Below are 13373 nucleotides of genomic sequence, written 5' to 3'. Positions count from 1 at the left end.
TGTATTTACTCTTTTATTTCTTTTCTGACACACAAACAAAAGCAAAGTATCAAGTGTTGCAGGAGGATCTTTGGAAACCATAAATCAACTCCAGGCTTTGTCAGCAAACCACTGATTATCTCAGCAAATGATATCCCTTATGTTCCCCTCAGGCTAAGACTTCCCCTTCACTTCAGTGTCCAAATATTGAGCTGCTGTTCCCGTTGCTTACTTGCGCTGTCATTTTGACAAAGACTTGTTCTCAGCTCTGTAATGTGCAAGGTATCTAATATGTATCTCAGGTTTAAGGAAGCTCTCGAAAGCTAGTCTTGTGAGAAACAAGCACGAGGGATGAGACTGTAATCATGTGACCTATGCCATGGAAATATGCGATGCATTAATCTGCCCAAATAAAATGCTGACCACTCACATTTGAGCTCAAGTAAAGGAATAGTTCACCCAAAAATTACAAATACACTGTAAGAACAGAGTTCAGTCAGCTTAAAATAATTTGTAACCTGGCTGCCTTAAAATTTTGAGTTCAGTCAACTCAAAAAGTTTAGTCAACTTGAAATGTTATGTTGTACTAAGTGACAACTTAGATATTTGAGTTCATTCAACTTAAAATTTTAAGGCAGCTGGGTAACAAGCCCAGCTTTTAAGTTTAACAAACCAATTTTTTTAGTCAACTTAAATATCTAAGTTGTCGCTTAGTACAACTTAACATTTCAAGTTGACTAAACTTATTTGAGTTGACTGAACTTGGCTCAATTTTTTTTTTGTTTGTTTGTTTACAGTGTTGATGAAAATGTACTTTCTCTCACGCCATCTGAAAAGAGTTTAATTCTTTATTGGAACAAATTTGGAGAAATCTGTCATTACATCACTTGCTTACCAATGGATCCTCTGTAGTGAATGGGTGCCGTCAGAATGAGAGTCCAAACAGCTGATAAAAACTGATCTCAATAATCCACAAGTAATCCACTTAACCCCAGCCATCAATTAGCATCTTGTGAAGCAGAAAACTACTTGTTTGTAAAAAACAAACCCATCAGTGTGTTTTAATTTTAATTTTGTTCACAACTGTTTTAGTCAATATTCATTTGTAAAGATGCATGATCTGTGCATTTTTCTCTCCTGTTTTAAATTACATGATTTTTTTCAATAAAGCAAGCAATACTATGGATGGAGGACTCATATGATCATTTGAAGTTAAAAACATCTTAATGATTAATTTTTTCTTAACAAATTAATTTTTTCTTCACTTCACAAGATGTTAACTGATAGGCAGAAGTTGTGTGGATTATCATGATGTTTTTATCATCTGTTTGGACTCTCATTCTGACGGTACCCATTCACTGCAGAAGATCCATTGATAAGCAAGTGATGTAATCCTACATTTCTCTGAATCTGTTCAGATGAAGAAACAAACATCTACATCTTAGATGGCCTAAAGGTGAGCACATTTTCAACAAATGTTCCTTTTAGGGTAAACTACTGCTTCAAGAGGGAGCACTTTATAAAAAAACGCAGTCAAACACTTTAGACTCTCAACTAACCACAGTAACAGACATATAAGTGCAGGTTATTTTCTCAAGCCTTGGGCTGCCAAATTAGCAAGCGAGAGGAGCTTCTCTCATATGGACTTGCTTTAACATGTGGTTGAATGCCTGCCTTACAGGAAAACTTATAGATCCGTTTCTCTATCTCTCTTTTTGTGCAGACAGTATTTTAAGAACAATAAAAACAATAAGAGTCTGACAGCATACAACAAGTAGGGCTGTCAAATCCAATTCTTAATCATATTACATAATATGTGCCTAATTAATCCAAGTCAAGTCAGGTCTTGCTGTTTTTCAACATCTCTGAGAAGCTACGAGAAGTTAAAAGTAGTTAAACTTTGAACTTTTTGCTCTGCTGGACTGTTTTTGAATACATGACCATGTCCTATGTGAACAGCTTCACTCATTCTGTGCTGTCTGCTTTCAGTAAGTGCGGTCTGGCAAGACACATTGCCTGTAGTAGCAGTAATAGTAGACTTCGCAAAAGCACAAAGGTGGTATTTCAAGCTTGAATTGCTCTGACTGTACCAAAAAATGAGTTCAAATTCGAGTCAGTGGGTATGATTAATTGGAATTGGAATTAAATGGAATTTGTAATAGATATTCATCGTGCCCCTGCGTATCTTTTCCTTCAAGGGCCTCTTCCTCTGGGAATGCAGAATAAAAAAACTTCACAGGCTGGCAGAAGGAATCTACAATTTGCTTTGGCAGCCAGTAGCTGTCAGACCATCAGGACCAAGACCAAGTGAGAAACTCTATTCACAGAACACACAACTACACACACGTAAACAGTCCAGCACAGGAAGAGCCCCATGCTTCATTTATTCAGGATGATTCATCCAGTCCAATTCTGAGTAAGATACACGCGTCTGGCTGTAGTTAAATGTTTATAGGGGACCACACAAGCACGCATAAACATTCACACTCACGTATAAAACATGGACACATGCTCACAGGAATTCTAGCAGTTCTCAGGAACTCTAATTTAAGAATTATTCAGATGGGAATGGGATTATAAAAAGATGTGGACATGTAGTCTGAACAGTCCAGATGCAATGTTATAAATATATCCCTTGTATAAGTAAGGACAGGAATAACCCTATAAAGTCTACTATATATAGAAATGCAGATTTCTCATCCCTCTTAATTATCAATATGATCATAACTTTGCTGAAAACCTGTTGTACGAAGTCTACTACATGTCATCTGACTCACAATTCACATAGTTCACATCTGATACTGCTGCAGCACATATAATATATATATATATATATGATAACCCCGATATATATAACACACATGAAATCACCCTGTAGCAAATCTATACAGTTGGAGCTGGGGAAGGTGGAGAGTTTCTGAAATGCGCTGCAAGCAAGCAATAGCCGAGTATTTGAATGTTGAGCAGCAAGCTCATTGGCTGCTGATACGAAAAGAACCAATCATCTAGTCATGTGAATAATGATGTCATTATATCAGATAGCGTTAGAACATACTGGACTGCGCCATCTAGAGTTTCATGACAGAACTTTGTAACTGTACAGGAGACTACTTAAAATCTGAATATCTTATTGATTTATATTATAAGCTATCCTGAATAAAACATTTTTGGCCATATAAATATCAGTAACTGCACAAAACTGAATATTTTTGCAAAGTTTGGGCCCCTGAATAAAACTGAGGTGTTGTGTATGAGCTTCATATGAGCCATAAAAGCTTGATGTATCTAATTTGATGCTCAACAAAAAAACGTGTAAACATTTTCCCCAGATTTTTATAAATATATATTATATTTATATAAGGTTCTGCTTTTAAAAAAAAAAAAACAATTTTTCTGACTAATAATTCTATAAAAATTAAGGGTTAATGTCACAATATGAGTAATGGCACCACACCAATAACTTAGTTTTAGTTTTAGAATTCAACAAAGGTCAAAATAAATAAGGGGGAGCAATCAAAATAATATACCACAAATCTCAGACTACATTCTCTGATGATCCCTGAAAACTGCCAAAAAACTATAGATAATTTGCATAGTAATTTTCACCATGGTTATGTGAGAAAAACACTATTTGATTTGGATGAGCTTAAAAGTACAGTTGCAATCAAAATTATTCAACCACCCAGAGACTGCAGTACTTTACAAATACAAGCTTTTCTGAAGATCCAGGACTTTATAAAAATTGCATCTACAACAGTTTACTGGCATATTAGAAGTGATCATGTCAATATATAATGTATTGTTTTTGAGTTATAGGATTTTTTAATAACACAGCTATGTCATAATTATTCAACCCCTATTCAACATGGCTATTTTTAGGTCACTTATTTTTATGGTAGGAAATAAAATTGTCTTAAACACAATTAAGCCTTTAGAAACTCTATTAAAAACAGAATTAGCTTGAGCTTCAGTTAGCCCATGCATATGCTGAAGCTGAGTAGCAAATATGGCAAAGTCAACAGAGCTGTCACAAAGCTATAAAGAAGAAATAGTTTTATTTATATTAGTAAGTCGAAGGCTACATGAAGATTTTCAAGACAGTGAAAGTTCCTGGAGACACAGATGACAGCCTTATTCCTTAGTTTAAAGTGTGTTGTACCAGAAAACCTTTGAGGGTGTTGAGCAAACAAAAAAAATTGTTTTGGACCTATGGATCGCCGGTACGTCTGGTGCAAAAAAGAACGCCATCTCCATTGTCAAAACCTGGAGGTGGGCCAGTCCTGTTATGGGGTTGTTTTACTGTAGCATGAAGTGGAAATCATAACCGTATGAAGGATATCATGAAGCATTTTAACAAGAATTGTGACGCCTTTGGTGCAAAGACTGAAGTTGATGATCAGTGGATTTTCCTGCAGGACAATCATCCCAAAGTATACATCCAAATCTACTTATGCTTGGTTCAGGGATCAGTCATAGAATGTGCTTGAGTGGCCTGTTCAGTCTCCAGATTAAATTCTCACTGAAAATATTTTTAAATAAAGAAGTGGCAAAGTGAAAACCAAAGATTATCAGTGGTGATTATCAGTTATCATAAAGCTTTTTCAGCTGATGAATGGGCAAAGACTGCAGTAAAGAGGTGACAGAAGCTTCTAAGCACTTCCAATCAGTGTTTATTGGTGGTTTTAAAGAATAACCAAATTTTACTTTTGGGGGGGTTGGATAATTTTAAACATGAACGTTTATGGAGCCAGTTAGATTTTTTTTTTTCATTATTCATCAACTTACGTTCTCAGAATTACTCAAAAGTGTATTAATAAACGTTCTCCAATAGTGTACTGATGCCTTTGTTGAGTTGTTTTCATAAAATTTTGTTCTCAGGTCAAGGGGGGTGAATAATTTTGATTGCAACTGTATATCTACACAGGAAAAGACTCATTTAAATAGGGCTTTAGCTTACGGGAAACACAAGGCAGCAGTCTAGCACAGCTCTTACAGCAAGCTCAGACATGTTTGCTGAAACAGGGCGGCCACACACCTGTACCTATCAAAACAGGACACACTTCAAGAAGCTTTGTTCTTCCAAGTCTAGTTCTGTGAAAGCGCACCTCAGCATTCTGAAACCAAAACTTGAATTCCTAGACCATCAGGGCTATCAAGATCTATCAAATTTTGAACACAGAAACAGCACAGTCAAGTTACATAACGTGACTTCCCTTTTTCCTGATTCTAATAATGAGACTCTGCCTGCGCCCTTGTCATCTTACACCGCAGCGGTGTAACGCTCCAGAAGGGCAGGCAGGCTTGCTGATGAGGTGCAGATGTGGCGTTTGGGCCACGTGCACTTTCCCGCCTCTCCTGCCTGTCAGATCATGGTCGCTCTGTACTCCGTACACACAGCACATGGTACGCCGTGACTCATTCACCCACATTTCCAGTAACCTACCCTCCATTTCGTAGAAAACCGAAAGGATGGAGCAATCCATTTTTCGATCCAAAAAATATTTTGGGATCGAACGTTGGTGATGAGAATGAAATAAGTACATCTGAATTTTCAAATATAATTTTCAAAAAGTGTTAAATACAAATTTTTGAAAGGCTGGACTGTACTGCAATTGAGCAATTCAATCATCTGCAATTAAATCAGTTTACTGTATTGTGCATGATCACTGGTGCATGTGATTCTAAAGAAAGCATGTCTGTCAAAATAGGATAATCTCTAAAACAATTATCCTTTTGGCCAAAGTCACCAGGCCATCTTGATTTTCAACAACTTCCCTCCAAGCACCAGGATCCATTTGAACTTCTCAAACAATTCCCAATGGATAAAATCAAGTCCCCTACTAAGCATTTTTCTTGTTAAATATTCCATTCACTTGGAAATATTTCACATTAAGGAAGTAAAAAATACATTTCATGGCTTTTAAGACCCTGTGAGGTCACTTTACGAGAGCAGTGTTCTTTCCTATGTTGACATATTTCCTAGTGAAACAAGAACAGGACATTTTGAGGGATTTGTTCTGTAAAAAAACAGACTTTAGTTACATCACAGCCATGATCCATGATTTGCTATGCTAGAAAGCATCTGATCTAACAAACATCTGTATAGTACAGGATGAGTCATCAATATTTTTGGTCTGTTTTTCCCAGTAGAGGAAGACGATAAATTTCAAACATGAAAGGTTCAAAAGTTTGGAGGAAGTATGATATTTTTACACATTAAATAAATCAAAAGTGACAGTTAAGACATTGATAATGTTACAAAACATCTCCATATCAAACAAGTGCTTTCTATTTACTAGAGAATCCTGAAAAATGTATCACGGTTTTTACAAATATATTAAGCAGCACAACTGTTCAACATTGATGATAATAATAAATTTAGCTGCAAGCAGCGATTGCCGGGGTTCAAGTGCTTTTTTATTTTAAGGCAATTAAGCACATAAGAGAAAAAGACATTATTTAGCTAGCCTGTAACCACCTAAATCAATGATTCAAATCCAGGTAATTTACCATAGAAATATTTAGTTTTTTAATATTTGTTGTTTTTTTCCATAAAACTGTGTGTGCTTGTTTAGAATCACCTGTTGCATACGCTCACCAGGTTTTGTGAAGTTTTGAGTTTTCCTTTAGGCTTTATAGGATTTTGGGTAAATTTGGACATGCCCCTTCTCTAAATGACCCCGGTATAGCTTCCTAAAGTGTAAATTTCAGCTTTTTTGGATAACTATTGGCCTACGGAGTCTAGAGAATTGTACTGCACTGTTTTTTTTCCAGATTGAGTGAAAAACCTAGGACTAGTTCACTAAAGTAGGTTTTTATACTTCTTAATCTCATACGATTTGATTGACAGCAGTAGTTCTAGAGGCAAAGTTGTCCACAATAAGGAGCTCTATCATATGATACGAATATCATGTGTATGTGCAAAAAAACATCCAACCTACAATCCCTTAAAAAGGGATTACGTTACGATCGGTCTCCGTTAGCCTTGTCTAACAGGTGCTCAAACTTCATCGGCCAATGGCGGCCATGTTTTTTGCGATTTGCAAATGTCCTTGTAGACACTTATGGCACTTTGGACCAAGACCGTACACACCTATTTTCATCTTGATAGGACAAATGGTTGCACAGTTATAGCCATTTTTATGTGTTTCTTATAGCACCACCAAGCAGCCAAGCTTTAAGATTTTTCACCTGTGACCTCAGATTGAGCTCTTACATAAATGTTCTGAGTTTGGCGGAGATATCTCATTCTGTTCAGGAGTAATAAGCATTTTACTAAAAGTGGCCCTGCCCACTTAGAACGTTTTGGCACCCCTTTGAATAAAAGTTCAACTTTTATTGATAATTATTGATATTCATTCTCCAGAGAATCTTTGTGCACTGGTTTGGTTCCGATCGGGTGAAAAACCTAGGACTAGTTCACAAAAGTAAGTTTTTCAAAAAATTTCAAATACTTGAGCCTGTGACTGACAATCAAACTGACGAGTTAGTGAGCGATTTCGTACTTTTGAGCGCTGTAGCACCCCTGTCAGGCCGATTGGTCACATTGTAGGTGTTTGAGTACTACCATCGCTCCAAGTTTCAAGTCTCTACGACTTACGGTTTGGTCCGCACAATCTGTTTTACGTGGGGTTTGCTGATTCACAACCATTCCAAAAATTACAATAGATTTTAGTTTTTCAGGTCATCTGTATGTATGCTAGTGTCATGTGGATCATGTGAAATTTAAAGGGACAGTCCACCCAAAAATAATCATTCTGGCATTAATTACTCATGTTCATCTTTAGAACACAAAGACAGACATGAAATTTGAGACCTTTCTAACCATCCATAGACAGCAATGCAACTGATACATTCAAGGCCCAGAAAGGTAGTAAGGACATCATTAAAATAGTCCATCATAAAATAGTGACATCAGTGTCCTTACTAACTTTCTGGGCCTTGAACATGTCAGTTTTGTTGCTGTCTATGGAGGGTCAGAAAGCTCTCAAATTTAATCAAAAATGTCTTAATTTGTGTTCCAAAGATCAACTAAGGTCTTGCAGGTTTGAAACGACATGAGGGTGAATAATTAATTTATTTTTATTTTTCGATGAACTATCCCTTTAAGTGTCACATGATCCACATGACACTAGCATACATACAGATGACCTGAAAAACATTTAGATTTCATGGGGGTTTTAAAGGGGTCCTATTTTGCTCTTTTTCGAAGTCTTGATTTTGTTTTGGGGGTGTACTAGAACATGCTTTCATGCTTGGTGGTTCGAAAAACACATTATTTTTTACATAATTTACATTATTACAATACCTTTCTCCCCAGCCTGGCACAAATAGCTCGATTAGTTCCGGGTTTAGTGAAGGCCAGCCTTACGAAAAATGGAAATGTGTTATGATTGGTTAGTTGTCCCAGTGCGTTGTGATTGGCTAACAGCTTAGACGCTGTTTCAGTACTGCCACGTGCCTTGTCAAAGCAGTTAGCGCAAGCTAGATTAATAGTGAATCTTACGTTTTAAACATGGATATTTTTCTTACAAAAACGCATCGATTCGCTACAGGAGACCCCTCGGGAGCCGTTTGAGGCACTTTTTATTATGGATGGATGTACTTCATTAGTAAATAATACGCTACAGTAGTGCTGAGTCCTATCCTCTGCCTGCGTGATCGCAGATACATGATATTATCGTGCCAATTTGTTTAATTATTTTACATATTTAGTTTCATTGCCCGAAACCAGCTCCAGCATAAGGATAAAAGCAGCCTAACATTATCAAAGAACATCACTGATCAGCCTAGCCTATTCTAGTGCAAGTTTATGCATTTTAAAAAACACTCGCGTTATATGTGAAGCTATCTACACTGCATGATGAATAAATCTCTTACCACACGCTGCACACGTCTGCGACGCGTTACGGCTCCGATGCGGCAACCGGAGTAGATCGTGGCTTCGGCATGTCTTTCGACCCCTTGTACTGCACACGTCTGCGGCGCGTTACTGCTCTGAAGCGGCCACTCTAGTCAATGCTTGTGTTGATACCCGCCAAACTGCGGCTCGTTGAAGTGGTTCTCCGCACTGCACAGCTAAAGTTTGGCTAATCCCCCACCTCGTCCCTACCCTCCCTCCAACAATCTGAATTTCCGTAGGCGGGATTTAATTTACTGATATTCTAATGGACAGCGTTGTGACATCATTTTTTATGCCCAAAGATACACACCACACACTGACTAAAATTCAAAAAGTCAAAAAGCATAATAGCACCCCTTTAAGACATTTTTGCTGCAATCCACTGCAACAGTTTGTACTCCTCTGAAGTCAAGGGAGTTTTATTTGGCAAACAGCATCCCTGTTGCATATCAGCTTGTCTTAATGAAGGCCTGACTGGAGCACAATGTGGCAGGCAGTGGGCAGGAACGTTCCATACACGTTTTCCTTGCACAAACAGAGAATGTGGGAGGGACTTCAGGAGCAGACTGCTTTTTTTTTTCCTTGACCAGCTCCAGACTACAGATGGAGGAAAACAGCAGAGTGGAATGGGAAGGGGGGCTGGCAAACGTGACCTAATGGACTGCAGACTTCACATGTGCGACCCAAACATGGGTCTCTCTTCTTAGTACACAACTGCTGGTCTCCACACAGCGCGGGTGGTCCTGTATTATCATAATGACTAAACGTAAGGCATTAAAGCTATCTTCCCTGCTGGAAAGACTGGATTAGACCAGCACGAATTTCCATGATTTTTTTCATGCTGGAGATGCTGCTGAGTGTCATGATCCTTCTGGTGAATCTGGTTAAGCTGGTTAAAGGGTTAGGGTTTGTTCTGTTATCATTTACTCAACCTCATGTTGCTCCAAAACCCGTAAGATTTTCATTCATCCTCAAAACAAAAATGCTAATATTTTGAAATATGAGAAATTTCTGTTCATCTATTCATCTGTCCATCTTTTAAAGGAACAGTTTACACAAAAATTTAAATTCTGTCATTAAGTACTCACCGTCTTGACGTTCCAAACCTGTAAGACCTTCGTTCATCTTCAGAACACAAGTTAAGATATTTTTGATGCAAATCAAAGTTTTGTGCGTCAGACCATCTCAGGAAGTAACAAACAAATGTTTCAATGCCCAGCTAGCGGTCCAAGCTTAAAGAAATACAAGGGAGTAGCTTTGCTTGATTTCAAAACATTTCAAATATGCAGGGGAGCAAAACCAAAATAACTCTAAGTCAATAACAAAATTGCTGATAAGCTGTATTCATTCATTATACTGCAAGGATAAAAGTTTAAACCTCTTTTTTAACACCTGCCTATGAAAGTTAATTTAAAGACATATAAACAGCATGCTGCAGTGAGGGATGGACAAACAAGTCTGATCCTGTGCTCCAACACATAAGGTTATGCATTGCTTTTGATAGAGTACATAGTTAAGACACGAGTGCTTATATTATCAGGAGAAAGATTTGTCTCCCCCCTTCTGTCTCTATGGCAACCAGCCCATAAAAACCTGCGATGCCCCCGTTGGCCGACCTCCCCGCATCGCTAGCGGTCTGGGCACTCGGCCAAACGTCCAAACATTTCAACCTGCAAAGACGCTGTCGCCAAGGGTTCGCACCGATTCATGAATAAAGGTAAAGGATGTTGGTTTCACAGGTCTCAGAGGAGCATGTGGCTCTGCATGAGGGGGTTTATGGAGTCTGCCGTTTATCGCTCATCTAAACACTCTGAAGGAGGATCCAGGGTCGAAGGGGAATAAAATATAACTCAAGCATGGATGACACGGGTATTCTCAAGAAATATTTAACAAAAAACTAACCCAAACACTGATATATACACATGCACACAACTGCACGCTAAGATACACTCACAAACATAAGCATGCACAAAGACCTGGGAGCCAAAGATTGGGACACAGTGGAATTAATTTGTGTTTTTCCATTTTTTTAAAATATGATGAGGCTAAAGAAGGTTCGAGGCAAAAAATAGTCATTAAATATATACATTTATTTAATGGAGGAAAAAATAGTGCTAATAAACAATGACTAGGTGTGTCCAAACATTTGTCTAGTCTTGTATAAATCACCAGCTCTACACCCCGTCACACCAGTGTTTCTACAGGAAGCCACTGTGCATAAATAAGAGCCTGAAGCTTATGAGAGTGTGTTTCCCTTTCTGCTGTCAAATGTTCAACCTGAAGACTCTAGAGAAAACTTCCTGTGCTGATGCGGAGCAGTTTTTGTACCCAAGTAAGTAAGGATTATGCAAGCTGTACCTGGAAGTTGCCGACCATGATGAGTCCTGCGGCACAGATCCAGCCAGTGGAGAGACTTGCTGTGTTTAACACACAGTTCTGGTGCTTCTCTATCACATGGGCATACCGTAGCAATACGATCACCATAACTAAGAGTGGGAAGAGAAAAAAGAAACACCACTATTAAAATGCTTCATTATAAAAATTGTCAAGCATAAATTTAAAATACAAATTTCAACTCTTAATGAAAAGCCTAGCAGCCTTCAACAATGTGGTCTTGAAATACAAAACAGTTTGTGCCTATTATCTGAACAGTCTGCAACCTTCACTTAGGCATGCCCAGTCAAATGTTATAACAACATTTTGCAGTTTAAAAAGGATAGTTCACCCTAAAATGAAAAGTCTGTCATTAGTGGTTCAACCATAATTTTATGAAGATATGAGAATAATTTTGGGTCAGAAAGCTCTCACATTTCATCAGAAATATTTTAATTTGTGTTCTGAAGATAACCGAAGGTCTTACGGGTTGACATGGGGGTTTTTATTTTTGGGTGAACTATCCCTAAGATTTCTAAAGTATGTGAGTTCATATTTTCATTCATATTTGGCAGACACTGTTTTGTTCAAGGTATACAATGTTATCATTATAAAAAGGGTCCAAAAGTAAAACTCCACTGGCTTTGGTGAGTAGAAGGAAGATGTGTACTATCCAAAACAATTGGGGAAAAAACTGAAAAAGAAAAAATCTGTTGTAACATGCCCTTATCTTTTAATGACTTCAACTCCTCATTGAGAAATGTTCCACTGACGTACATCTAAGATGATATCTAAGAGGCATTTCTAATTTTTTTCTCCAGAAGCCCAAGTAGTGACACATATACGTATTTGTGATAAACAGTTTGACAGAAACTGGTTGGTAAGATTGTTTGATTAAAATATCCAAAAACCACTAGAATAGTGTTATATATTTTGCTCACTTGTGTTCTTACATTATCCCAAATGTTTCAAAGAATGTTTAAATCCAGAGAAATAAGCAATTTTAACTAGTGTAACGGACCGTGTCATTGCTTAGCCTGCCAATGACGTCATGCACCCTTGAGTTTCCTGATTTTTCTGGTTAGAGACACTTTAATATGTTATGCATTTTATCAGACAGGTGACAAGCGCACAGAGTAGCATTATAACAGAACTTTCAACACACTCAAATGTATCTAGTATGATAAAACAGTGCTGTTTTACCTCATACGCATGACCGGAAGAAGCAGAAGCAGTTGACTGTGGCATAATAAAAGCTGCGCTGCTTTCGAGCTGTGTATTGCGCTCGTCCTTCATCCCCTGCTTCATACTACAGTGACCTTAATAAGTCTTTAATACATTAGCTCATCCATGAACATTTCTGCCAGAATCCCGATGGATTGCATTGGCTGTGGGGGATGAAGACTACAACTCACATGATTCCACATTTAATCACTGCATCATCAAACTATGCCTTTGTTTCTCTGTTTGTTTTGAATATGCCCCCTCTAGTGGTGAAAATGTACACATTGTGCCTTTAAAGGAGAAGTCCACTTCCAAAACAAAGATTCACATATAATGTACTCACCCCCTTGTCATCTAAGATGTTCATGTCTTTCTTTCTTCAGTCTTCTTCAGAAATTATTGTTTTTTGAGGAAAACATTTCTGCATTTTCTTCATATAATGGACTGATATGGTGCCCCAATTTTGAACTTCCAAAATGCAGTTTAAATGTAAACGATCCCAGCCGAGGAAGAAGGGTCTTATCTAGCTTATCTAGCGATCTGTAATTTTCATAAAAATAATATTATTTATATACTTTTTAATCTTAAATGCTCGTCTAAAGCCGCACTTAAACTGCATTTTGGAAGTTCAAAATTGGGGCACCATAGCAGTCCATTATATGGAGAAAAATCCTGAAATGTTTTTCTCAAAAAACAATTTCTTTTCGACTGAAGAAAGAAAGACATGAACATCTTGGATGACAAGGGGGTGAGTACATTGTAAGTGAATCTTTGTTTTGGAAGTGGACTTCTCCTTTAAGTGACAATCACCAATCAGTGTTTTAGAAAATATGCACAGAAACGGCCAAACAGTCCAGATAACATAATCACAAAAATACAGCCTACATCGATACAT

At 37.7% G+C, this 13373-nt stretch overlaps 1 protein-coding gene across 3 annotated transcripts in view; it reads right to left on the bottom strand.

Annotated features, from left to right (window-relative positions):
• The window catches only part of zgc:154058 (Transmembrane protein 150A-like), a 44304-nt gene that overhangs the window by 5418 nt on the left and 25513 nt on the right, over window positions 1-13373 (bottom strand). For all 3 annotated transcript variants that reach the window (XM_051126117.1, XM_051126115.1, XM_051126116.1), the window contains one exon: window positions 11240-11367. In XM_051126117.1, coding sequence (XP_050982074.1) covers window positions 11240-11367 — 128 coding nt within the window. The remainder of the gene's footprint in view (window positions 1-11239; window positions 11368-13373) is intronic.

This window comes from Labeo rohita, chromosome 13, assembly GCF_022985175.1.
Source record: "Labeo rohita strain BAU-BD-2019 chromosome 13, IGBB_LRoh.1.0, whole genome shotgun sequence".
Lineage (NCBI taxonomy): Eukaryota > Metazoa > Chordata > Actinopteri > Cypriniformes > Cyprinidae > Labeo > Labeo rohita.
Note: the sequence above shows the minus strand (reverse complement) of the source record. Positions and strands in the feature narration are given on the sequence as shown.